General features: G+C 46.9%; 1 protein-coding gene across 1 annotated transcript; it reads right to left on the bottom strand.

Moving 5' to 3' along the window:
• Positions 1-4,013: 4,013 nt before the first annotated feature.
• On the bottom strand, positions 4,014-24,930 carry FKBP6 (FKBP prolyl isomerase family member 6 (inactive)). Its single transcript, XM_057748099.1, has 9 exons — positions 24,715-24,930; positions 24,502-24,619; positions 24,121-24,210; positions 23,128-23,330; positions 21,854-21,973; positions 16,974-17,168; positions 16,735-16,844; positions 15,416-15,508; positions 4,014-4,501 (listed from the first exon to the last, which is right to left on the bottom strand). The coding sequence occupies exons 1-8, from the start codon at positions 24,769-24,771 to the stop codon at positions 15,418-15,420; spliced, it is 984 nt and encodes a 327-aa protein (XP_057604082.1). The 5' UTR covers positions 24,772-24,930; the 3' UTR covers positions 4,014-4,501; positions 15,416-15,417.
• Between the last annotated feature and the right edge of the window lie 316 nt (positions 24,931-25,246).

Below are 25,246 nucleotides of genomic sequence, written 5' to 3'. Positions count from 1 at the left end.
TGCCCCCCATGGCTCATGCTGAGTTCAGTCTTTTTGTCTGACCCAGGTTTATCTTTTTTTTCCATCAAGGGTCCTTGAATCAGATTTCCTCAACACAGCCAGCCAAGGCAGACCTCATTTCAAGCCACCTATTCTGCATTATCTTTCTGATTTGTCCATAGGGATTTCATGAGGTATGGGAACACAGCTCACATGTGAGCTCCATTTATTCCTTCAACAAATCGGGGCTCCTGTCTCTCTGACTGTGAAGGGGAATGGAGGACCACAGTCAGGTGACATCCAGTCCCTGCCCTGGAGGAGCTCACAGCCTTGGGAAGTCAGGCCAGAACATCCGATTACTGTGGGGTGTTGGGAACCAGGGGCCTAGGCATCTAGGAGGCAGCTATAGCAGGGTGGTCAGGGAAGGCTGCCTGAAGGAGGTGAAGTTTAAGTTTGGTTTTTTTTTCCCTCTCCAGGTTTATGCATGTATTTATAACTATCTTACACGTGTGTTTTTTGTATATGAGATTTTTTAAAATATGAGAAATATTTTAATACATAGAAAAGGTTTGTGATTTTATTTGTCCGACTGGGGGCAGAGAAGCGCACTCTTGTGCTGAATGGCCCCTTTTCCGTGATTGTTGGGACAACTGATGATTTGCTGGGGACACAGGTCCTGCCTCTTTGTGAGCCTTGGGAGCTTTTGCTCAGGATCCTGTCTTAAGTTACGCTTCCGAAGAGGAATGGAAATGACGCCTAGTCTCAGAGTAACACACGGGGAGGCACAAGGTGTGGAACGGTGTGAATGTTTGGGAACCACAGGTGGCTCAGCATGGCTGGAAGGCACGGAGCCTGGCAGGAAGAAGCTGAAGGCAAGCCAGGCCTCCTGCACTAAATTAGGGAGTTTGAACTTTATCTCAAAGGCTACTGGGAGCTACTGAAACATTTAAGCTGGAGCAAGACAGAGCTAGCAGGTGGAGGAGGGATGGAGACTAGGACTGGGGAGGTCAGTGGTCAGGGTGAGAAGTCATTACATCTGATCCAGGAAGGGCAGAGAAATGGAGAGCTGGGGCTGATACAAGGGACACTAAGGAGGCAAAACCCTCAGCTTCAGGACGAGGCTGAGCGGGAGCGGGGAGGGCAGCAAGCCCCTTGAGGGTCTGGTTCAGGGCTGAGGCAGGGGGGCAGCAGCTTGAGAGAAATGACTTTCACTTCCTTGTGCCGAGGGTGTGGAGATATACTCTGTATGCGTGGAGGTCTCATGAGTCACGTGGGAGTCCCTCCAACACAAGCCACAGCAGCAGGAGCTTGGCAAGCCTGTTCCTGAGGAATAGATGACGACTCTGGCGTATCTCCGCTTACTTATCCATTTCACAATTTCTCTCAAGAGGTTCTCAAAATCACCTTAGGTTTTGCATCAGGAACTTGGATTCAGGTTCTACTGGCATCCAGTGAGCACCTATCATGGTCGCTGCACACACACTGACTCACTAGGCAGGAGTAAGCGTGGGGCTCTTTCTGGGGCCAGGTGACCCTTTTTCTGGACTCCATCTTTTCCAAAGTGGCCATTTGTCTGGAGTCTGGTGCTGTTCTTACTTCCTGACATTTCTCAGAGAGCAGCCACAGAGCCCGTCCCTACCCCCGAATCCAAGCCAGTCCCTGCTGGATGGCCAATTTTCTGGGTCTGACTTTTCCTTCTCCCTAGAAGGGTGTTTCTCCTTCTGTCTGAGGGGTCAGTGAGGGTAAGTTCAGCAGGAGGGAGCTGGTAAAGGGAGCAGGACAGGGACACAGAGATCTGACTCTAGTCCTGCCCCACCTGCAGCTGCACTTTTAGTTTGAAGGGTTGTGAATTAAGAAAATCATATTTGTGGGCTTCCTAGGTGGCGCAGTGGTTGAGAATCTGCCTGCCAATGCAGGGGACAAGGGTTCGATCCCTGCTCCAGGAAAATCCCACATGCCACGGAGCAACTAAGCCCGTGCGACACAACTATTGAGCCTGCGCTTTAGAGCCCGTGAGCCACAACTACTGAGCCCATGTGCTGCAACTACTGAAGCCCACGTGCCTAGAGCCCGTGCTCCACAACAAGAGAAGCCACGGCAATAAGGAGCCCGCGCACCACAACGAAGAGTAGCCCCCGCTCACTGCAACTAAAAGAAAGCCCGTGTGCAGCAAAAAAGACCCAACACAACCAATAAAATAAATAAATAAAATTTATTAAAAAAAAAAAAGAAAATCATATTTGTAAGAAAGAGAAAACTATTTTTGGCTTATTACAATATTGATATCACATCGCATTATTATCTGCTGGCATTTCTGTCTCTAGAACGTTTGCCTCCTAGGCCAAAAACATGCGTGCAAGTGTGGGTACACACACACACACACACACACACACACACACACACACACGTTTCTGCTTAATGTACGGCTTTGGATTAAGTCTGACTCCTCACCGTTATTATATCATTATCATGACTGTGTTGACCAAAGCGATTAGAGAGGTCAAGGTAAGCTTCTTAACGAGGTCAGCAGAGAAGAAGCCAAGAAAAGAGCCCAGCCCTTCCCTGCAGCCAGCCTGGCTCTTGAGCCTGAGAGAGAACAGGCGTCTCCAGGACTGTTGTTCACCTGGGGAGGAGTCTGCAGGGCTCCCAAGGCCCAAAGGAGGGACTGATTTCTCAGCCTGACACACACACAGCTCTCTGGGAACTGTCCTGTCTGTCTGCCCACATGACATCCATGCAAAGACTCATTTTCTCAGTGCACAGGTGGGTCCACTCCGGGCCTCTGCTCCTGCCGTGCTCTCTGCCTGCCTGGAGCGGGTATTCCAGGTTCCTTTGTCAAAAGTCACCTGCCTGCAGAGCCTCTCTTGCTGTGCTGAGCACTGACCACACTTGCTGCCTTTTCCTCTTGGAGGGCAGGGGCCCAGGAGCCAGGTCCCAATGCCCAGCACAGACCAGTCTTTACGGAGTGACTGTGTGAAGCAGCTGGGGAGAGAGAGAGGCTGAGAGCCGTCCCGACAGATCTCTACCCTATCCAAGGCCCTTCTGGCCCCCCAGCTTGGGGCACCTGCTGCAGCCCAGGCAGGCCTTGGTTTCTCTGGGCCACGGGGCTCGCCCAGAAGCATAGAGCGGGTTATGTCGCCACCTATCGCCCAGCTTGCTCAGCAAAAGTCACCCTGGGCCTCAGGCCTTGTCTCCAGAGAAAATAGCCCAAACCCCCTTCAGAAGACAGCAACTGGCCTGTGGGGAGAGCAGGGAGAGGTCCCTGAGCACCTCTCAGAAAGGGCCCCCTCCGCGTTAGAGGTGCTCCAGCTCGGCCCTAACTGCGTGTTCCGGGCCAAGACCTTCCTCCCTGGGCCGCAGCTAGAGCCCTTGAATAAGACGGTAAGTTGTCAGTGAGGGTGTGTGGGGAGAGCAAGGCTCGCAGAGGAGGGCTGAGCACCAAGGCTGGGTGGAGATGACTGAGCCCTTTGCAAGCCAGAGGCCCGTCCAAACCAGGCCTGATGTGGCCATGAGGCAGGAGAGGTGGTGATTTCCATCTGGTTGCTGACGAGGGCCAGGAGGCCCTGGATCAGTGTCTTAACCTCTCCAGGCCTGCTTGTTCCTTCCCTGGAAAGTGCAGGGCCATCGCTCACCTCCCAGAGTTGTGGCCAGAATGAGCTGCAGCGATGCTGTGAGGGTCCCGGGTGGCCCCTCAGGTGGCAGCTGTCACCACCCAGCACCTCACTGTCCAAGACACCACAGGGAGGCTGGCTTTATAACACCTCAAACACACATTTCACAAGACCCGAGGTGCAAAAAGTGCAGGAGGACTGGCTGGCTCCCAGGTTTCCAATTAACTGTCTTGAAACAGCTCCCCACAGAAGGAAGCAGATTTCAAGGGAACCTCAACCCAAATGCACAAGAGTCTCACCCTTAGTCAACCAAAACGAACTGCTCACACTCTCACTGACCCAACTGGTCTCAACAAATGGCTGTCCCTCTACCCTTCCTACTGGCCGTATAAGTTTAGTTGAATTCACACAATTTACACTGGATCTTGCAAGGACAAGAAAGTGTTTTATTTACTTAAAACAAAAACATCAGTAACATAATTCTCTCTCTTCAAAACTGAGAGTCCTACAAAATACACAAAGCGACTTCTATTTGTATTTACCCAGGGACATGCACAGCAGGAAGGGGGCTGGGACTGGCGAAAAGCCAAGGACTAATTCTATTTGAAAAAACAAGAAACTGCCTTTAAAAAAAATAGCATCATTCTACTTGTCAGTAACTACCTTCTCCCCTCCTCTATATGAAAATGTGAAACAGAAAACAGCACCTGTGAAAACATTTCAGCATCTGTGTCAGTCAGAGAAGAGGCACTGGCCTCGGGCTGTGGAATCCCAGCCCCTCTTCCAAGCAGGTCACAGCCACACAGTCCACCCTGGGGAGTTCCCTCCAGAAAGCCCCTCACCCTCACCCTCCATAATGAAGCAGAACTCTGGGCAGCCTCGCTTCTCTTGCTTGTAGTTAGCTGAGGAATCTAGGAATCAAACACAGCAGTTAGAAACACAACGTGACTCAGACGTCCGAGAGGGCGCCAAAGCCAGTCCCGGGTCTGCGGTGACGACTCCAGAAGGGAATCTGGGGACAGACGCCATCACTGCAAGGCCCCTGGGGGTGGGTCCTGGGAAATGGTGACCGATTAATATGGTGGCTTTAAAACTTCAAGTCAAGAACACAGTCTCAGAAAAACTGAGTCCATCCAGTTCAACTTCATTTTTCAGATGAGGCCCCCAAACAGATGACTAATTCCTGAATGCAGGCAGAGCTTTATTCATTAGTCTTTCTCAACTGTTCCACAAGAACTAACACTTCCTCAACCATTCAAAGACATGAAAAGCACCCCCAAAGAAGCAAACATACAAGCAGCTGCTTTCAGTGGGACACACGAATCCCGTGACACACACTGGGCAGCACGAGCACTCTCAGGATGTGACCAGACAAGAAGCCTGGACAGGCCTCGCCCAGGCAGCTCCACAGGACAACTGGCTTCACCACTCAGAGAGGTAACAGGGGCCCTGACAGCAGAGACACAGTGTGGTGGTTTTTCTAGAGCCAGGAGACCCAAGTGGACTATTTCCTGGGCAAGTCCCACCTCCTGTTTCCTTACCTATAAAACGTGCCTGACAGTGTGTACTTCACTGAGCTGTCACAAGACCTGTGTGACGTTGTCTGAAGGTGGGAACACAACGAAAGCTAGTATGACAACCTATCGACGGCTCTGCGGTGATGGTTCTGCAGTCACTGCCTCCCCAACTCCCCAGAGCCCAACGCTGGCCTCAGAGCCACGAAAAACGCTAGTACACAGGGCAGGCGCTGACTGACACTCTGTCCCAGCCTGGTGCCCTGGTTTGAGCAGCTGTCTGGGCCACGTTGCATGTATGTCCAGGGTGCGGGAAGCGGGGGTCGAGTAAGAACACATTAGGAAGCCAGTGTGCCCGGAGAGGAGTGAACACAGGGAAGAAAGCCAGGAAGGAGCCCCGTCATGCAGGCCATGGAGGCATTAAAAGGACTTCAGGTTTATTCTGTGCAGTGCAAGTCACTGGAGCTTCTGAACAGAGAAATGACTTTTAAAAAAGATGACTCTGGCTGCTCTGTGGAAGAGATTGCAGGGGGCCTAAGAACCATGGCAGGAAGAGCAGCACCTTTACCTGGGTCGGTGCTCACACTGCCTTGCCCAACATGCCAAGGTGAGGTCATGACCTGGTGCCTGTGTCCTAGTCCAGGCTCTCGGAAGCTGGCAGCTTCAACCTTCACCCTGCTCAACACTTCACTTCCCACTCACTTCCCATTTATTCCTCTGTAAACCCATGTTGCCAGTAAGTCCAACTATTCAAAGACCAGCACCCTGGAGAGGCGACTGTGGGCTCCAGCTGACAGTCCACTCACACTCCTGCCTAGAAGGAAGGCCACCCCAGCCACTGAAGTAGAGGCATCTGCTGCGCTGTCAGGCATCCAGGAAAGGAGGGGATGGGGCAGAGTCACAGCAGCTAGATGGGGGCACAGCCACACAGGATGCAGGATGGCAGACACATCAGATGCACTTTCCTGTCCAATCCCACGCAGTCACGGAGAAACAATGGGCTCTTGTGATGGTCCGTGATACAATCACACTGAGAAATGTCCAGCCTTGGGGCCAAAACCAACCTGGCACCTCTGATCACCTGTAACTGCCGTCCAGCTTGACTTCCAACAGCAGTGGTAGTACTCAGGTCCAGAACCTACTGGTGAACCAAGACAGAGCTCCAGCCACGGAGTCAGTAAGGAGAGAGGGAGGCCCATGAGACCACTGACTAATTCCATTACTAATGCCAACTTCATTATACAAACATGCAGACTCATTCTAGCATTGAAGTAAAGAATGAATTTACCTTATATACTCTTTGATCAAGGTATTACAAATGGTATTTTAAGTCAATAAGCAGAAGGTTTGGGTACAACTGTTTAGCCATTTGATTAAAAATAAAGTCAGATCCCTACTTCTAATTAAGGATGTAAATAAACTGCTGATATAAAGATCTAAACATAATACGTAAAACTATAAAAGTATTAGAAGGAAACAATACATTACTTCTAAGTTAGGAAGGGGAAATGCAAATAAACAAATGAGAAGATGCTGAACTATACTAGTAATCACAGAAACACATTAAAATATGAAAAAGGTACAATGAGGCCCCTCCCACAGGTATGCTCACTTCCTGAAATCCTTTCAACAGAGTCAGAAGCACCAGTATCCCAAGGACTTGAACCTGGGAAGAGCTTACTGCCTCTGCCTGCTCAGCTGGGAGCCCCTTGCTAACAGCATGGTCGCACTCAGGTTCCCTCTGCCCCTCCTCCTGGAGCTCTTGGGCTCTACTTTTGCTTTTCTCCCTGAGTCCAACGGTCCCCTTAAACTCTTCCCTCTTGAGCATCAAGCAGCCTGAGGAAAACAGAGAACTCCTGTTAACCTATGAAGAGCAAATTTAGTTTCCTTTTGCCTCAAATTCTATTCAGTTTAAACGTCTTTCATTACAAAATGTCCCATGAATCCATGCGTTTGCTTAGGCAAGGAATATGCTCTTTTGTGTTAGAGGAACTCCGTCGCTCTCCCAAAGTAACCAATTAAAAAGGACAATATTTCTATCCCTGCTGCAAAGATTCAATATTATAAACCACAGTAAAAGGTCAAAGGTTAAAAAAAAGCTTATCTTTGTGACAGGAAGGCATTCAATAACAACCGTTCCTGATAGAAGCCTTTAGTATAAAAACATTTCCTTAACCTGACAAAAAGAAGAATGCATCTCAACCGGAAGTGCACGTCATGCTGAGCATGCAGAAGCAACAGGTCCACCCACTAGGGTCATGAAGACGCAGTGCTGAGCCGTCACCACCGGCGAACACTGTTCTGGAAGCACTGAGCCCACATGGTGAGATGGGCTCTGAAGAAAATAAGAGAAGGTGAGAAGGAGAAGACAAAGCTACCATTACTTGGATATGATAATCATATGCCTAAAGTATCCAGGGAAGCAACTGACATTTTACTATCAAAAAACTGAAAAATTCAGAAATGTGTTTGGTTACAGAGAAACAAACAGGCAATTTATAGAAAGGACACATGACTTTGTAAACATGTGAAAAGATGCTTGGTCAGGGACGTGCCAATGCTAATAACAAGATCCCATTTTGGATGCACCAAACTGGCAAAGATTAAGACATCTAACAATACAAATGATGGCAAAGCTATGGAATGGAATCTCAGACACTACAAAAGGGGATGTAAACTGGTATAAACACTTGAGAGGTCAATTTAGTGATTCCTAGTTCAGTTGAAGATACACGTGCTACCACCCAGTGACACGACATTTAAATAAATATCATAGAAAACTTAGGTGTGGGGATAACTACATCATCTCCTACCTCTCTGTATGTCTATCTACCCATCCATCCATCTATTGATTGATCACTGTTAAGAATATAATAATTCCCTCCTAGGATGGAATGCTACTGAGTTGTTTTTTTCAAAGGAGGGAGTCCTTTGTGTGCTAACCTATAAAACTCCCAAATTGCATTATGGTACAAGATGTATAATTCTATTTGTGGGGAAGATTACACAGACACCCACAATCTTGAATATATGCAAAAACCCTTTGTGAAGGACACATATGAAACATCAGTGGTTACCTCTAGAGAGTAGGTTTGGGGACTGGGAGCTTATATTCTCTGCTATAAGCACATGGCATTTTTATAATTTAAATTAAAATAATGACAAAAAGTTATGGGGGGGTTGGCAGAGGAAACAGAACAGCAGAATGCTGATAACTCAGACTGTCATGCTATTCTTTCTAAATTTGAATAAGCTTGAAAATGCCCATAATAAAAAGTTTAATAATCATCAGTGATGAAAAAGAAAACTCAATCTAGTCTATGTTCCACGAAATGACTGTAGAAATAAACCCTCTATTCAATATTCACTCAGCACAAATGTGCCCGGGAATGCAGATGGGTAGGGAGAACCTAGATTAGACCCTGGGATTTTATGAGGTTGTCAGCTGAATTTTCAAATTGAAACCAATAAAAAGGAACCCTTTAGCATAAAAAAAAATGCACCAAAATAGAAAAGTTCATATTTCATTTTGAAAATCAAATACTCATTGCACACTGAGATGCAAAAGGCAGAGAGAAAAGCCATCATATACCCAGGGCTCAAGGAAAGATCAGCCAGGAGACCCTCAAAGACAGAAGAAGTCAGATTCAGGCAGAGAACACAGACAAAGGTCCAGCAGGGCAGACTCTAGCTGAATATGTTAATACTAAACAAGCTGCTTCTGAGGAGACTAAACCCCAGGCCTAGGGAAAAGGCACAGTCACTGTGAAACAGAAACTCAAGCAATGATGTGATCGGTGTCCACAATAGTTGCACAAAATAATGGACAGTAATCAAAGAAGAGTGTGAACATGTAACAGAGAAGATAGAGAAGTGATGTAATCCTGGAACCAGGAGCTGGAGGTTGCAGAGCCTGGGATGTTTATGTTTGAAACCTGAGGACAAAGAGCTGAGGATCAGGGCAGGGTAAGCAGAGTTCCCACGGCGCTGTGGCCCAACCCCGCCTGTTCGCAGCCCCGGCCTAGAGCCCTTCCCTCCAGTTCTGCAGTAGTGAACCAGAGTGAACAGGCAGACGTGAACAGCATCTGCGAGAAACCTCCAGAACAGTGGGTCTTCACGTTTTATGGGTCATACGGCCCTTTGAAAAAACTGGTGAAAGCTATGGAGCCCCCTTCAAACCCCAGAAAATGCACAAATGCTGCACATAAAGGTGAAGATTCCTAGACCCTCCCCAAAGCCATTTAACTAGTTCTCTTTCTCAAAACGCATTACTTAATTGGAATAACCTAGTCTGGGTACCTCAAACATCCAACTGAGGGAGAAGAATTTTACAAGGAGGCCAAGCCCACTCACACTCTCTACGATGTGATGTTCTGGCCATCCCACCAGTTGGCTGTGTCCTCCGGCCTGTTTGGTCCTCCATCCTGCCCCTCCTGCTCCCGCCACCGTGCCTAGCAACCGTTCAAAGCTAACCCTCACTGCTGGGCCCAGCTTCATCTTCCTCCGTCCTCGCCTTGGTCCTGGCCTCTGGTGGCCTGCTCCACACCAACTCTTCCTGCTGCAGTCCCCTCAGCCTTCCTGGTGCGCTCCCCCACCCCCACCCCCCAAGTTACCTCTCTCTACTTCTCACCACTGGCATGAGGCTGGCATCACTGTGTATTCCCTACCTGGTGGGAACACACATGGAGCTAAGTGATCCCCCAAAGCCCACCCTTTTTAAATTTAAATTGAACCAGAGAACCACCCAGGCCTCTGCCCTGACTTGAGGGTAGTCTGGGACTCACAGAACACTTCCTCCAGTGATAACTGTCAGAGCTCACAGCCACAAGTTGCCACAGTGCCATGGTGAAGACGGCAGAATATAAGATCAAAGAAGGGTCAAAAGTGCCACCCAACTGCCACCCTTGTTTCAAAACAAGGCTTACATTATTCACCGTGTCATATTTCTAATTACCATCCACATGCTCTCTTTCTCCTCTAGTGAGGACATCTTGAGAAAGCCATCTACCTCCCTGTGCTCCACAGACCAGCTGATCCACATCACCTGGGAGTTTGTTACAAATACAAATTCTGGGGCCCCAGACAACCTGCTGAATCCAAATCTCCAGGGAGGGGGCCCAGGAGCTGTGCTGTGACAAGCCCCCCAGAAGTTCTGAGGAGGCTGACCCAACAGCATTAGCTCACGCTCCCTACCTTCCCACCTCCTGCTCACACACAGGGCTTATTCAAAATTAAGTAATTAAAAGGAAATGAAAACAGACTAAGCCAACATCTGATGGGAATGAAGGAGGAACAGAGAGACTTTAAAGATCTGATCGCTTCATTCTACAGATGACAAGACTGAAGCCCAGAGGGGTTAAATGACTTGGCTGATGTCACAGAAAACAAGCTAAGACTGAAAATCCAGATTTCCCATTTCTCAGGCCCATAAGGAAAGGTAAGGGCACTTCAATAATCATTGATTTGAAGATTAGAAAAAGGAGCCTGGTTATCGCCTGAAATTTAATTAACTAGGCCCTCACTGACACTTCATCCACTAAGAGCACAGAAGTAACCCTCAGTAGGTAGCAGGTTTGGGGCCTGTTATGGCTGCCAAGAGAGGCTGCAGAGAGAGGCGAAGGGGCCAAAGAAACTCTACCAGTGGAAATGTTTCCCAGGAGGGGTAAAAGGAAAAGGTGCCAACCTAAGTGGAGTTATTTATAGTCATACAACAAAGGGATGACTTCAATGACACCTCCTGAGCTGGGAGAAAAGGCATTTCACAGATTTCCTAAAGATCAAGAGATCTAAGTTTGGAAAACAGCACGGCAGGCATCTGACAACAAGAAGATGCCTGCCTGGCCCAACTGCTTTTGAGAAAATACATCTCCATTTGGAGAAGGAAAAAAAGTGGAGATGCAGGGAAAGTCAGTCAGAATTAGTAACATAAAATCATAAAAACACACGCAAGTTATTATTTGTACAGGACTCAGATGAGTCTAACTGGAGGCATGAAATATCTTTATAGACTCAACAGTAGATGTGAGAGTTTCTCCTTAATCCCTTTGGGAAGCACAGGATCAGACAGCATCTCCATCTGGATCTGGTCACATATTGTGAGGGACGATGATCTGCTCCTAGGGTTTCCTGGCAACTGGCCGGGGCAGCCGGATACAGGAAGGCCATTTGGAACAAGGGAACCCCTGACCCCAAAGGACCCCTCGAGCCTCGGCACTGGGCTCTGTAGGGCCTGCTGCTCCAGGGCTCACTCCAGCCAACTCTTTGAACCAGGACTAAACAAATCCCAGAATCTCAACTACAGGAGTGGACTCTGCAGCAGCTTGGCCTTTATTTCTACCTGAGCCTCCTGGGAGCTGCTTTGACTTCCCAGAAAACACTTTTTAAAGTCTGTTAGGATACTCTTTCCTTGAGGCTGGCCGAGCGACAAAGCTCAATCCTCTTAATTCTGTAGCCCAAAGGCTTCAGCTTCTCTTAAGTATGGAAAGCAGAGAAGAGGGAGGAAATTCCTAAACACCTAAGAAAGGAATAAAAATTCCCTGAGCAACCAGTGATAATGCTCCAGCTGAAGAAAGAACCTGAATATGTCCAAAGCCTCAGAGATCATCTGGGGTTTACATTTCAAATCAAATGAAAATGGTCACAGTTGTTTACACACATGCACAGAGACCTCCACAGGGAAAGGGTCTAATTCTCTGAGCTTTATTCCTCCCCCAATCTGTAAAATGGAGATAATTTCTCCCTCAAAAAAATGCTGGGAAGAGTAAATGGGCTCATGGACAGTAAGAAGCACTGTGGACACGGAATGATGCTCAGACTCCAGCAAGAACTGCCAGGAAACCTGTTACACCCTGAGCTCTCCTGCTCGCTCATTACAGACCTCTGCTATTCCCGCACATCAAGTGTAAGCATAACGTGAATTCCAGAGACCACACAGAAGACAGCAATACATGTAAATACATAAATACTCAGAACAACCAGAAGGAAATATGTGAACTGACATAACAGACATTTAGTGAACATCCTTCACATGAAAAAGGGTTCTACAGAACAATAAAGACCCAAGAGTGAGTGAAGGATGTCAATAGGAAATTCGCATAAAGAATATACGGGGCCAATAAATACACAAGAAGATGCTCAACTTCACTAGAAATTGAGGACGTACAGATTAAAATAATACAGAACTTGTACCCACTATTTTAGGGGGGGATATCCACACAAGGAAAATCTGGGAAGCTAGTGTAGGAGTTGGTGCCCTGTGGCATTTAAGGATCTCAAAGCATCTGAGTTGGCTCCCATCTACTGCTCAGCCTTAAGAAGGATGAGTTGAGAAGCCCTGCCCAGGCAGACAGAGCTCCTGGTCAGTTTTTCTTACTGTTTCATTCTTCAATGTGAACAACCAACCAAGAAACACCAACCATTTGTGGAAAGCCTGTATATGGAAAAGACAAAAGTTGAAGCAAATGAACAGAAAAAGAAGCATTTCAGAGAATAAAAGAAAATCTGCAAGAGTGGTCCTTGTCTTTTAGAGATACACAGGGAAATACTTGAGGATGAAATGATATGAAAACTGGGACTCCACACCCTCCAAACCAGGCCAGAGTCCTGCTTTGGGATTTTTCATACTGGAGCTACAGCTGGTTCAGGAGAGGAGGGAGATGTGGGTAAGGAATACCCCCTCCAATAGAAAGGCTGCTTAAGTGGATGCCTGGGCATTCCTTAGAGCAGGGAGCATGCAGCAGAGATGAGACCGATTCCCTGAGGCCCTCAGCCTCTACCTGCCCCAGTACTGACTGCTCGCCATCTCCTTGGATTCTGTGAGCTACCCCAGGATTCCCTCACTAAACCTCTTTTTTAGTGGACACTAGTTAAAGATGGGTTTCTGTTCCTGGCAATCACATGAGGCCTAACAGCCAATACGAGAGTCAGCCTGGAAGGCATGGTTTCAAAGAGGCTGCGCTAGCATTTCAGCTATTTCATACTTGATCCAACCAACATTTACTGAGTACCAGTCACATGCTAGGCATGGTTCCAGATGCTAGAAAATACAAAGGTGAAAAAGACATGGTCTATTGATCTCAAAAAACTGCATCTATCACCAGAGGTGCAGAGAATATAATTGAGGGAACTCTTGCTCCACTAGAAGTATCTAACATCTTAGGAGGCAAGATGGAGACAAGTCAGCAGCATCTAACACCCTGGAAGACAAGTAGACATTTTAAATGATCCTAGTTAAAACTAGGCAACATAACTGGCAATAAAATTGGCAACATAATCTAAAAACCTAGACAATTTAAGTGACTAGCTAGGCACAAGTACAACAGAAAAAAAGGGGAGCAGAGAGACCAGCGAAGCAAAAGCCTAAATGTGTTACAACCTCAACAGCAATGGGAGCCTGGAGATCGTGGCCATTTCAGACCCTGACACAGCCATTCTGGCTCCAAAACGTCAGCCAAATGCAGAAAGCTGGGAGGTGAGGACAACAGAAAGGAAACTCGTTGCCCTGCTGGGTTTTCCAAGGTCTGTTTCTAGGACAGACCTAAGAAGAATCGGATTTTCAGTAAGTGGCAGGACCTGCCAGCTCACCGTCCAAAATGTATAGCAAAAAGCCACTGGGCCTCTATTTCTGCTGGACACTGACAGTTGGCAAATGAGAAAAGTCCTCTGGCTCACATCTCAGCTCAGGAGACGTGCAAACAGACCAATGTCTCTGCAAGACCTGAAGGCCGGGGTCACAGGGTCATGGTCAGTGGTGACGGCAACATTTACATCTGATACCGACTGGCTGTTTCTGACGGGGCAGAGACAAGAGTGTACAGATTATTCGTGAAAGCTCTGGGTTGAATGGGCCTTTTCACTGCCGCCTTCTCTCAAGGCTCTTTTGTAGAGAGATGGAGGAGGCAACAAAGGAGAGATTTACCACCACGAGCCCGTCCAGCAGCTGTTTTCTTGTTGTCCCTTGTTTAACTTCTCTCAAGAGAGCAAAGCTATTTGCCCAGCTAAGCAGGTGTTTAAGGCAGGTGATTTTGTTTCCATTAATTTTCTGAAGTAACAGTAAACCAGTAGAGAGAGTTATGTCATGCAGTTCTCGGGAAACCGGAACCCCGGGTGGCTACACCCCCGGTGCAGCAGGACTGGGCGCCCTGAAACCTCTGTCTATAGTTCTCAGAGGAAGAGGAACTTAGTCACCAACCAGCCTCACCCTCAACATGCAGGTTGCCTTTAACAGTGTGTTAGATGGAAGGTGAGGCTGGAGACTTTCAGGTTTGGGCGGAAAACCAGATTAGGAAAAGCATTCTCTTCAACACCCAGATAAACCTTCACGTTAATAACTATACTCACGACTTCACGCTCCATGCTCCTGTGAGGGAGGTGAACATAAACCATGAAACATTTCTCTTTTCTTTTTTAGGCTAAGGCTTCCCAAACCTATGACTCTAACCTCCAGCCTTGGATGGACCTCCCATGGAAGATTCTGTATCTTCTGAGAAGGGCCATAGCACGTGCCTTCCGCCTGCACCCCAGCAGCCTGGTGGCTCCAGGAAGGAGGGCTTCTCACTGCAGGCAGCACTAGTCAGTGAGGGGCCGAGGAGAACAGCCCACCTCCTCACACAGACGGCCCCCGGCTTACGATGATCTGACTCACAACTTCTCACCTTATGAAGGTGGGAAAGCAATACGTGTTTGGTGGACACAGTACTTGAAATTCTGGATTTTGATCTGTTCCCAGCCTAGCAGCACTCGGTCCTAGGTGCTCTCCTGATGCTGGGCAGTGAGCCAGAGCTCCTGGTCGGCCCCGTGATCACGGGGGTAAATAATTGATATGCTGACAGCTGCTCTGAACCCAGACAACCATTCTGGTTCACTTTCATTACAGGGCTTCCTAGGTGGCGCAGCGGTTAAGAATCCGCCTGCCAATGCAGAGGTTACGGGTTCGATCCCAGCTCCAGGAAGATCCCACATGCCGCGGAGCAACTAAGCCCGTGTGCCAAAAAAAAAAAAAAAAAAAATGACTCACTTTCATTACAGTGTTCAATAAATGACATGAGATGGTCGACACTCTATTATATAACAAAACCAGGCTTTCTGTGGGCTGATCTGGCCCAACTGTAGGCTAATGTCAGCCTTCTGAGCATGGTTAGGACTGGTGAGGCTAAGCGAGGTTGTTTTGGGAGGTTAGATGTATTAAGCGCATTTTTGACTCATGATATTTTCACCTTCCATTGGGTTTACTGGGACGTAACCCCACCGTTACAGAAAAGATCTATATGAGACAAAATCCTGAGGCTTTTTATGCGTCAGCCCTTTGCTTACCTTTACTTTTCTCCCACTGCAGAGCCATTACCACCAGGAGCAAACATTCGGTGACACATTTCTTTCTCTTTATCCATGTAATCCCTGTAATAGCTGTCAGGAGAAATACACAGCAGTTAGAAAAGGGCTGTCCCTATGGGAGGTGACACCTGGTGGTTGGAATTCTCCACTCAGGTCCAGTAACACCGGAACTTCAGCAGGCCTTAAAATGAATCAGGAGGGGGTGGAAGCAATGCTGGAGAGCTGGGGGGTGGGGGCTGGGGTGGGGGGGTGTTGACTGGGGACAAGGGAGACTCCCAAGGGCTGTTCAGGAAGCCCTGGGACAAAAACCCCACCATCTACAAAGATGGCAGCCTTGCAAGCTGGGAGCTGCTGTCAGTGAGACTGCCTGGCAGAGTCCTGCTGAGTGACACCTCACACTCAGGGGCCTCGAACTTATCCTGAGATTTCCCTGCTAAAGAACGATCAAATTTCAAAATTTCAACACCTAACTTGACAGGATATTTATAAATACCCCTAAGGAAATTGCTGTAAAGTGTTAAAGGTCTGAAATGCAAACAATTGGATCCAAATAAGAGGTACACACACCTCAGACTTTTGTTTAACGTCAAGAAAGCTTTAATTAGCAATCTGGATTAAATATTTTAAAATGTTAAAGGAGTAGAAAAAGCTCACCCATACAGAGGAACAAAAGAACAAATAAAACAAAACAAACAAAATAAAACAAAAAACCCCAGTGGTTATAACATGAGGTGATGGAATTAAGGGCAAATAACGATGCTGAAATTTTCAAAGTCTTCTACAATAATATGTAGCTTCTGCAATCAGAAAAAGTTAGACTACTGAAAGATTGGTATCGCTATCACCTGGGTAACAAGAGTGTCACCCTAAGGGTATGACTCAGACCTGAAAGAGCCATTTCAGATCAAACCAGCATCTATGAGACATCTTTCTGCAGTCAGTTGAGAACAGCGGTCCTCAGTTGGTGGCAAGTAGGGAAGACTATCTGAAAAACGCTGCCCTTTCTAAAAGTCACACTGGCCACCTCTTTAGGGTGCTCACTGCTGGGGGAGGACAGGGAGGTGTGCAATGGTCCAGACATATGGTTTGGAGGTTTGTCCTACAACCACTCTCCCCACCCCCAGCCTGGGGAGCTGCGGGTCTAGAGTGCTGAGCACTTCATAAAGCCAGCTCTAGGGGGTGCTGCCTCCTAACACAAGTCTGGCCACATCAGTCCTTTGCCCAAGTGGACAGGCCAGAGCCGCAGCCACATGCCACGTTTCTTTCTCTGTTTGCACTCCTGCAAACAGAGGTCTCACCTGGCCAGTTTCTTCAGCTCGTTATTGATGTCGTGATTGAAAGGCTGTTCCTTCTGGGCTCGGACTAGAAAATCCCGGGCCTTCTGGTATTCAGTCATGAGGAGACAGGCCTGTCGAAAGGACAGAATTTTAAAAGCACCCTTTAGGAAAGACAGCACTTCTGCAGTGCCCAAGTTGAGGGAATACCACTGCTGCCTTTCCTCAGACATTCATTCCCAAGTCCCTGCCCTCGAACCCACCTGTCCACACCGGAAGAGGGCCTTGGCATTCTTCTGGTCAATGATCAGAGCCTGCTCTCCATAGCGCAGGGCCATGGTGGGTCGCTCCAGCTTCAGGTAAGTAAAGGACAGGTTAAGGAGAACAAGCAGCTTGGCGGTCTCCACCAGGTGCTGCTCTTCAGGGGGTGCTGATCGCCGGTGGAGAAGCAACAAGGCCTGTGGAGAAGGAAGACAGGTGGTCAAGAGAAGGTGGTCTTGTGTATAGCAGACCCTAAGAATACAAACAAACACACACAAACACAAACTATTAGAGCTAAAAGTGAGATAAGCAAAGTCACAGGACACAAGATCAATAAATAAGCGTCAGTTGTATTTCTTTACTCTGGCAATAAACAATTCAGAAACAAAATTAAGAAAACAACTCCATTTATAATAGCATCAAAAAGAATACAATAAGTGGCAATAAATTTAAAGTGCAACACTTGTTGACTGAAAACTATAAAACATTGTTGAAAGAAATTAAAGAAGGTCTAAAAAATGGAAAGACATCCCACATTCACGGATCAGAAGACTTAATACTGTTAAAATGGCAATAGTGCCTGAATTGTTCTACATTTTCAATGCAACCACTACCAAAATTAATGGCCTTTTTGCAAAAGTGGTCAAACTTATCTGAAAATTCATGTGGAAATTCAAGGGATCCTGAATAGCCAAAACAATGTTAAAAAAAGAAAAAACAAAGTTGGAAGACTCACATTCTCTAATTTCAAAACTTATTACCAAGCCAGTGTGATCCCCATAAGGACAGACATACTGATCAATAGAACAGAACCAACAATGCAGATTGAGAGTCCAGAAACAAACCTACATACATCTAGAGTCAACTGATTTTCAACAGGGTGCCAACAGCATTCAGTGAAGAAAGTAGTTTTTGCAGCAAATGGTGCTATGATAAATGGATGTCAACATGCAAAAGAATGAAGTTGGATTCCTACCTCAGACAGCAGACAACAATTAACTCAAAATGGACCACAGACTTAAACCTAAGAGCTCAACTGTAAGACTCTTAGAAGAAAACATGGATAATAAATCTTTGTGGTCTTAGATTAATGATGACACTGAAAGCACAAATATCTAACAAATAAATAAACTGCACTTCATCAAAATTAAAAGCTCTTGTGCTTCAAAGGATACCATCAAGAAAATGAATGAAGAAAATGACGGAAGGCTGACTGGTATTTAAGGAAAATTACTATAACTGTCAGTTGACAACATATAATGGTTTACTGCTTCCATTATCTATGGCTACAGATAATTTACTTTGATTTTTGAATAAAAAGACATTTGTATATTCCTGAAAAGAAAAAAAAATAAAATGACAACGCACAGAATGGGAGAAAATATTTGCAAATTATATTTGATAAGGGTTTAGTATCCAAAATAAAGAACTTTCACAGTTCAACAATAAAGGCAACCAAATTAAAAATGGGCAAAGTATTTGAATAAACATTTCTCCAAGGAAGACTCATAAATGGCTAATAAGCATATGAAAAGACATTCACCATCATTAGTCATCAGGGAAATGCAAAATCACAATGAGATACCACTTCACACCCACTAGCGTGGCTATAATTTTAAAGAATGGAAGATAAGTGTTGGCAGGATGTGGAGTAATTGGAACCCTGCTATTGTCCGTGGGAATGTAAAAAGTTGCAGTTATCATGGAAAATACTTTGGCAGTATTCCAAAAAGTTAAATAGACTTACCATGTGACCCAGCAATTGTGCTCCTAGGTACATACCCAAAAGAACTGAAAACATTTGTCTATACACAAAAAACTGGAACACAGATGTTCATAGAAACATTATTCACAATAGTCAAGAAGTGGAAACAACCCAAATGTCCACCAACTGATGAATACACAAACAAAAGGCAGTAAGAGCCACAGGACAGAGTATGTTATTCAGCCATAAAAAGGAATGAAGTGCTAATACATGCTACAACATAGATAAACCTTGAAAACATTTTGCTCACTGAAAGAAGCCAACACAAAGGACCACATATTTAATGATTCTATTTACATGAAATGCTCCAGATAAGCAAATCCATAGAAACAGAAAGTAAAATAGGGATTATCAAGGGTGTAGGAGGGAATGATGAGTAACTGCTAATAGGTATGGGGTTTCTTTTTGGAGTGATACAATGTTCCAGAATTAGGTAGTGGTGATGGCTGCACAACCTTGTGAGTATACTAAAAACCACTGAAACATACACTTAAAAGTGTGAATTTTATGGTATGTGATTATATCTCAACAACAATAGTAAATAATAAACGGTTCTGGGAAAATTGGACAGCTACATGCAAAAGAATCAAATGGGCGACTTTCTCACACCACATACAAAAATTCAAAATGGGCTAAAGATTTAAAATGTAAGACCCGAAACCATAAAACTTCTAGAAGAAAATATAGGCAGTATACTCTCTGACAACAGTCTTAGTAACATTTTTTGGATGTCTCTTCAGGCAAGGCAAAAATAAACAAATGGGATTACATCAAATTCAAAAGGTTTGGCACAGCAAAGGAAACTATCAACAAAAAGAAATGGCTGCTCATGAATGGGAGAGGATATCTGCAAAACAATATATCCAATAAGGGGTTAGTATCCAAAATACACAAAGAACTCATACAACTCAGCATCAAAGAAAAAACAACCCTATTGAAAGATAGGCAGAGGATCCAAATAGATATTTTTTCAAAGGACACATATAGATGGCCAGCAGGCACACGAAAAGATGCTCAACATCACTTGAGACCTCCCTGGTGGTCCAGTGGTTAAGAATCCACCTTCTAATGCAGGGGATGCAGGTTCACTTCCTGGTCGGGGAACTAAGATCCCACATGCCACAGGGCGACTAAGCCTGTGAACCACAATGAAGAGCCTGCACTCCGCAACAAAGACCCTGCATGCTGCAACTAAGACCTGAAGCAGCCAAATAAATAAATACTTTTTAAAAATCAGGGAAATGCTGATTTTTAAAAAATTAATTTATTTATTGGCTGTGTTGGGTCTTCGTTGCTGCACAGGGGCTACTCTTCATTGTGGTGTGTGTGTGGGCTCCTCATTGTGGTGACTCCTCTTGTTGCGGAGCACAGGCTCTAGCCGCAGAGACTTCAGTAGTTGCAGCACACGGGCTCAACAGCTGTGGCGCACGGACTTAGTTGCTCCACGGCATGTGGTATCCTCCTGGGGCAGGGATCAAACCCGTGTTCCCTGCATTGGCAGGAGGATTCCTAACTGCTGTGCCACTTAGGAAGTCCCGAAATGCTGATTTCTAATCAGGGAAATGCAAATCAAAACCTGCGAGTTATCATCCCACATCTGTCAGGGCTATTATCAGAAAGACAACAAACAGCCAAGTGTTGGCAAGGATATGGAGAAAAGGGAACCCTCGTGCACTGTTGGTAGGAATGTAAATTGTGTGGCCACTATGGAAAACAGTACGGAGCTTACTCAAAAAATTAAAAAGTAGAACTGCCCCATGATCCATCAATCCCACTCCTGGGTATTTACCTGAAGAAAACAAAAACATTAATTTGAAAAGATATATGAACCCTATGTTCACTGCAGCATTATTTACAGTAGCCAAGATATAGAAGCAACCCAAGTCCCCAAAAATAGATGAATGGATAAAGAAAATGTGGTATATATACACAATGGAATATTATTTAGCCATAAAACTGAATGAAATCTTGCATGTGCAACAACATGGATGGACCTAGGGGATATTAGGCTAAGTGAACTAAATTAGAGAAAGATAACATCTATTGATACTTCCCTCCTCTTCTAAAAGAGACTCCATTTCATTCAAAGCAGCAATGTACTGATTAAACCACACGTCTCAGCTTCCTATACATATACAGCTAAGGGCAAATGGACATTTACCATGGGTCTGGCCAATGAGATAAGCTATAAAGGGAAGTTGGGGTAGGAGGAATTCTGGAAAGCTCTTAATATAAACAAACACCCCAGACTCTTCTTCCCTCCCTTCTTTCTGCTCAGATGACCACACGATGCTACAGGTTGAACTACCACCTTGGGGGAAAAAAAAGACAACATGCTTAAGGGCAGCTAAACAGAGAGACCTCTGGAACCTAAGGCCCTGATGGCTTTGTGGAACTGCTATGCCAGCCTTGGACTGCCTCCCTTCTCATGTGAGAAAAATTATGTCCCTAGTTTATTTGAAAAACTGTTTTTCAGGATTCTGTGGTTTATAGCTGAATGCAAATACTGTTTAGTCTCACTATGCAAATGAGACAAAAATCAGAACGCCCCTAAACTCTAAACTCTATCTTGTTTGCCTCTAGAACCTAGGGTGCAGAATTTGGCACACAGAAAGTGCTCATGAAATTTTGCTGAATGCATTACAAAGCAAACAGTGAATTCCCGTCAGCATGACCTCTACAGGAAGCCAAATCACAATCAGAAGCTTGACAAGAATGCAGTCAGAATTAGATGAATCTCCACTGTCAGAGAGACATGAAATGAAGATAGCAAATGGGGTGGAGAAGTCATTAGGTAGAGAACTCAAAACTAGAAAGAGCATTTTTATAAACTTTTTTATTGAAACACACACAGTTAAGTACAAAAGTAAGCGTCCACCTCAATGAATTTTCACAACCTGAACACACCCACGTGACCACATCCAGATCCAAACACCAAACATTACCAGGCTCCCCAAACCGTGTCCCCTCTCCCAGCCTTTAGCCCTCTAGCATGCAGATTTTTAAGCAAGATTTTTCTTAACGGCTGTACATGAGGAGTAGGGACAGAGACAAAGTCTGCATCTTTTAAAGAAGGAAGTTTCCAGAGTCTAAACTTACACTTTAAAGCACTCTTACCCGTTTATATCTCACTTTGGCATCATAGAAGCGATTTTGGCGGAAAAGGTAGTTGCCAAACTCCCGCTCAGTAGCTGCCACTTTTAGGACCTTCTGAAGTGGAAACTGATCTTGTTGCTCCTAAGGATCAAAGACGAGGACGTCAGCAAGGAAACTGAAAGCCCCAGTGCCACAATGACAGTGTCATTACAGCTGTCAGTTCTGCTCCTTTAGATTAGGAACTGCCATGTGTGTGCCGAGCACTGGGCTAGGTGCCTCTGCCGAAGCCATGGCAGGTCAGTGTCATTACTGCTTCCGTTTTATAGACTAAAGCCAAAAGGAAGTCTACTAGCTTAGTCCTACCCAGAGATGCTCCCTAAAGAAGCAGTTTCTCATAGAATGAGAGACTGACGGAATTTGCACAAAAGTCAGGTCTCACCACAACCACTCAGGGCCCTGCTGGTCCTTCTGGCCATGCTGCTCTACTCTGGGTACACATCAGAACCACCTGTAGAGCCTCTTTTTAAACAAACTTCTTGACCCCACCCCCAAATATTCTAAATCAATACACAAGAGGTGGGACCCAGGTTATCTGCAAGAACCTCTGGTGGAAAGATGAGAAAAAGGTAATATCTCTCACTTGAGGTGGTGACAGTTTAGCTGGGGAGACATCATATGCAGACATGAACCTGGGGTGGACATCTAAGGCCACATGCACAGCCACAGTGAGACAGCATCACAAGGAGTGCATGTGACTGCTGGTGACTCTATGGGATGAGTTAGGTGAAAGGCTACAAAAGGAAAGGCAACTTTTTAAGTTATGAAGACAGACACCATCTGTCGCAGTTTGCCTGGGATTGTTCCAGTTTACACCAAGCGTCCTGGTATCCCATCCAGTTAATAGTCCCTTTCATTCTCAAGGGTCCTGGGCTGGACAACAAATTATACAGTCACCCTAGTTACGAGCTATCAGTGCTTGACTTGCTGGAAACCAAACAGTGTTGAGAAAAATGTTCACTGTCTTTCAGGGAGAACTAGGCAAACAGAGACAAAGAGCAGCTCAGTCTGCTGGTCCATAACAAACCCTTAGCCTAGCACACATACCTACACACAAGAGCCAGCAGCAGCAAAACAGACGTACTGGCAAGTGGGGGGACACTCCCCTCCCACCCCCATCACACAGGAGCTGGGCGGAAACTGGGGCCAAGGATCATCAGCAGGGCAGGATAATTACCAAACACAAAAACCCATCCCTCCTCTCTGTCAAGTGCTGACATCTGTGCTCCAGGACTTACGGCTGAGAGGGCACAAAACTTGTCTGACTCAGCAGAGTCCAGGAAGTCAAGCAGCTCGATTTCAAACAAGACCGTGGTGTTTGCGGGGATCAAGGGAGGACAGCCCAGTGTTCCATAAGCATAGGTTGGTTTGAACAGAAACCTGGCCAGCTCTCCTCTCCGCATGCTCAGAAGGCCCAGCTCCATGCCCCAAAGTGTGATATCTGGAAGAGGGGACAAAAAACGCAGTGGAAGCTTGCCCAGTATCCTGCCCCAGCGCTATCCATTTCCTTCCCCTTCACATCCACATTGCTCCACATAGTATCTCAAGCCTTCTGCACTGCGGTCTCAACTCACTTCTCAGCCTTGTTTGCCACCTCCCCCCCACCCCAACCCAACACCCACCCCAGACTAACTCCTCCAGGCTCTGCAGTGTTCTGGCCTCTACATCTTTGTTCATGCAGTTCCTTCTTCCTGCAATGTCGTCCCCTTCCCCACATGCCCAGCTTCTACCCCGAGTGAACTCTTATTCAAACGTCAGGGCTCATTTCAAATGCCCTTCTGCCATGAAGTCTTCCTAGCTGGAATTAAATGTACCTTCATTAAGCACTCCCCGAAAACACTGCTTATGCCTCCCAGGAACTCCATCAGGTTAGCTGTCTGGAGTGTGTCAATCTCCACCACACTGGCCTTCCTAATCCTCTGAGTACATCCTCTCTGTTCACTGCGTTGTGAAACAGTCGTTCAAAAGACGTCTACTTAATAAACTAACAAAAACGTGGCACCCGATGTTTAAATCAGGATGCAAAGATAACCTTGACAGGTAGGCCATCTCCCAAATACCTAGGTCTCAGAGGGGAATGTGGGAGACAACGTGGCTGGTTTTGGAAAACCCAGCCTCAGAAAAGCCAACTCGAAGACTCAGTGCCCTGGACAGTTTTCCGATCCAAGGGCGCTGCGCCGCATCAGTCCCCCAAGCAATGGCGTCTCTTCCAGGTCCTTTTCTGAACTTACCCTCTCCAAGTTTCATGAGTCGAGGAGTTTTCCTAAAGCAATTAGAATCAAAAGGCTTATCCATGTGCTCCAGATACCCAGAATACTTCACTAGGACAGAAGGAAGAGACAGTGAAAGGAAAACAGACCAAAGGCACTCACGTCTCCACGTCTAATCTCTCTGCCGCACAAAAACAATGTAAGAACCAGATGCCCTTAAACTGCCCCACACCCTGAGTGATAGGGAAAATCTTTGCTCAACGCTGGGTGCCTGCCCTTTGGCTCTCAGGTTCACAGCGGTCTCAAGCAAAGGGGTAATGGGGCTCTCTCGCCTTATTCCTGAAAACCCGGGTAGCCGCCAGCCTCCCAAGGGCAGAAGGCACCCGGGGCCAAACGCCATACCGAGCACCGAAGCGTCTGGTGTCACCAGCTCTCCAGAACCCTCTCGGATGACATCCTTCAGCACGCCCCGGTCCCCGGAGATGTCCAGCATCCTCTGACTTAACCGCTGATAGGGAGACTTGAGGGGAATGAAACACAAGATCTCAGACTCCTCGGTGGGCGCCCCGACTCCGGCGGCCCCGGCCCCCGACTCCCCAGCGCCCTGGCCCTCACCTGGCTGGGGGCGTCGTCCCTTTGCAGGGCTCCCGGGTTCCGGGCGCTGCCCCCCATCTCCGCGCGGCCTGTCCCTGGGTCCCGCCGCCCTCCCCCCAGCGGCGACTCGGCCGCCCTTTTATATCGTGCCGCCCGCGCCCGACGGCGGCAATCCGTTCAGCGGCCGCGAGGAGGCGCTCATCGCTCCACTCCAACCGCCGCTCCTCTCCAACCGCCGCCGGCCCGGGGTTGGGGAGGGGGTGGGGCGCGCGGGCTCCCGGCAGGGCACGTGAGAGGGCACGTGAGAGGGCACGTGAGCGGGGCGTACGGCGCTTGTTCAGACAAAGGTTAGGGCATGCGGGGCATGACGGGACTTGTGGTGAGGACGCGTGGAGCATGACGGGACACGTGGCGTACCACAGGGCACGTGACAGGGGCGCGCAGAGCAGGATCAGGCACCTGGTGAGGGCGCGCAGAGCATGCCGGGGCCTCGTGGCAGGGGCATGTGGTGGTACGTCTTGAAGGCGCAAGGAATGGGACAGGCGGGTGGGCA

Source organism: Hippopotamus amphibius, chromosome 9 (assembly GCF_030028045.1).
Source record: "Hippopotamus amphibius kiboko isolate mHipAmp2 chromosome 9, mHipAmp2.hap2, whole genome shotgun sequence".
Classification (NCBI taxonomy): domain Eukaryota; kingdom Metazoa; phylum Chordata; class Mammalia; order Artiodactyla; family Hippopotamidae; genus Hippopotamus; species Hippopotamus amphibius.
This window is presented reverse-complemented; position numbering and strand designations above follow the sequence as displayed.

What these genes read in the sequence shown, in the direction of transcription:
- FKBP6 (XM_057748099.1), bottom strand. Translation starts at nt 24,771, where the DNA reads ATGGGGGGCAGCGCCCGGAACCCGGGAGCCCTGCAAAGGGACGACGCC. An exon ending in GGGACGACGCCCCCAGCCAG is followed by an intron (nt 24,620 to 24,714) that starts GTGAGGGCCAGG and finishes ATTCCCCTCAAG; the next exon opens with TCTCCCTATCAGCGGTTAAG. An exon ending in ACTCATGAAACTTGGAGAGG is followed by an intron (nt 23,331 to 24,120) that starts GTAAGTTCAGAA and finishes CCCCTCTTCCAG; the next exon opens with ATATCACACTTTGGGGCATG.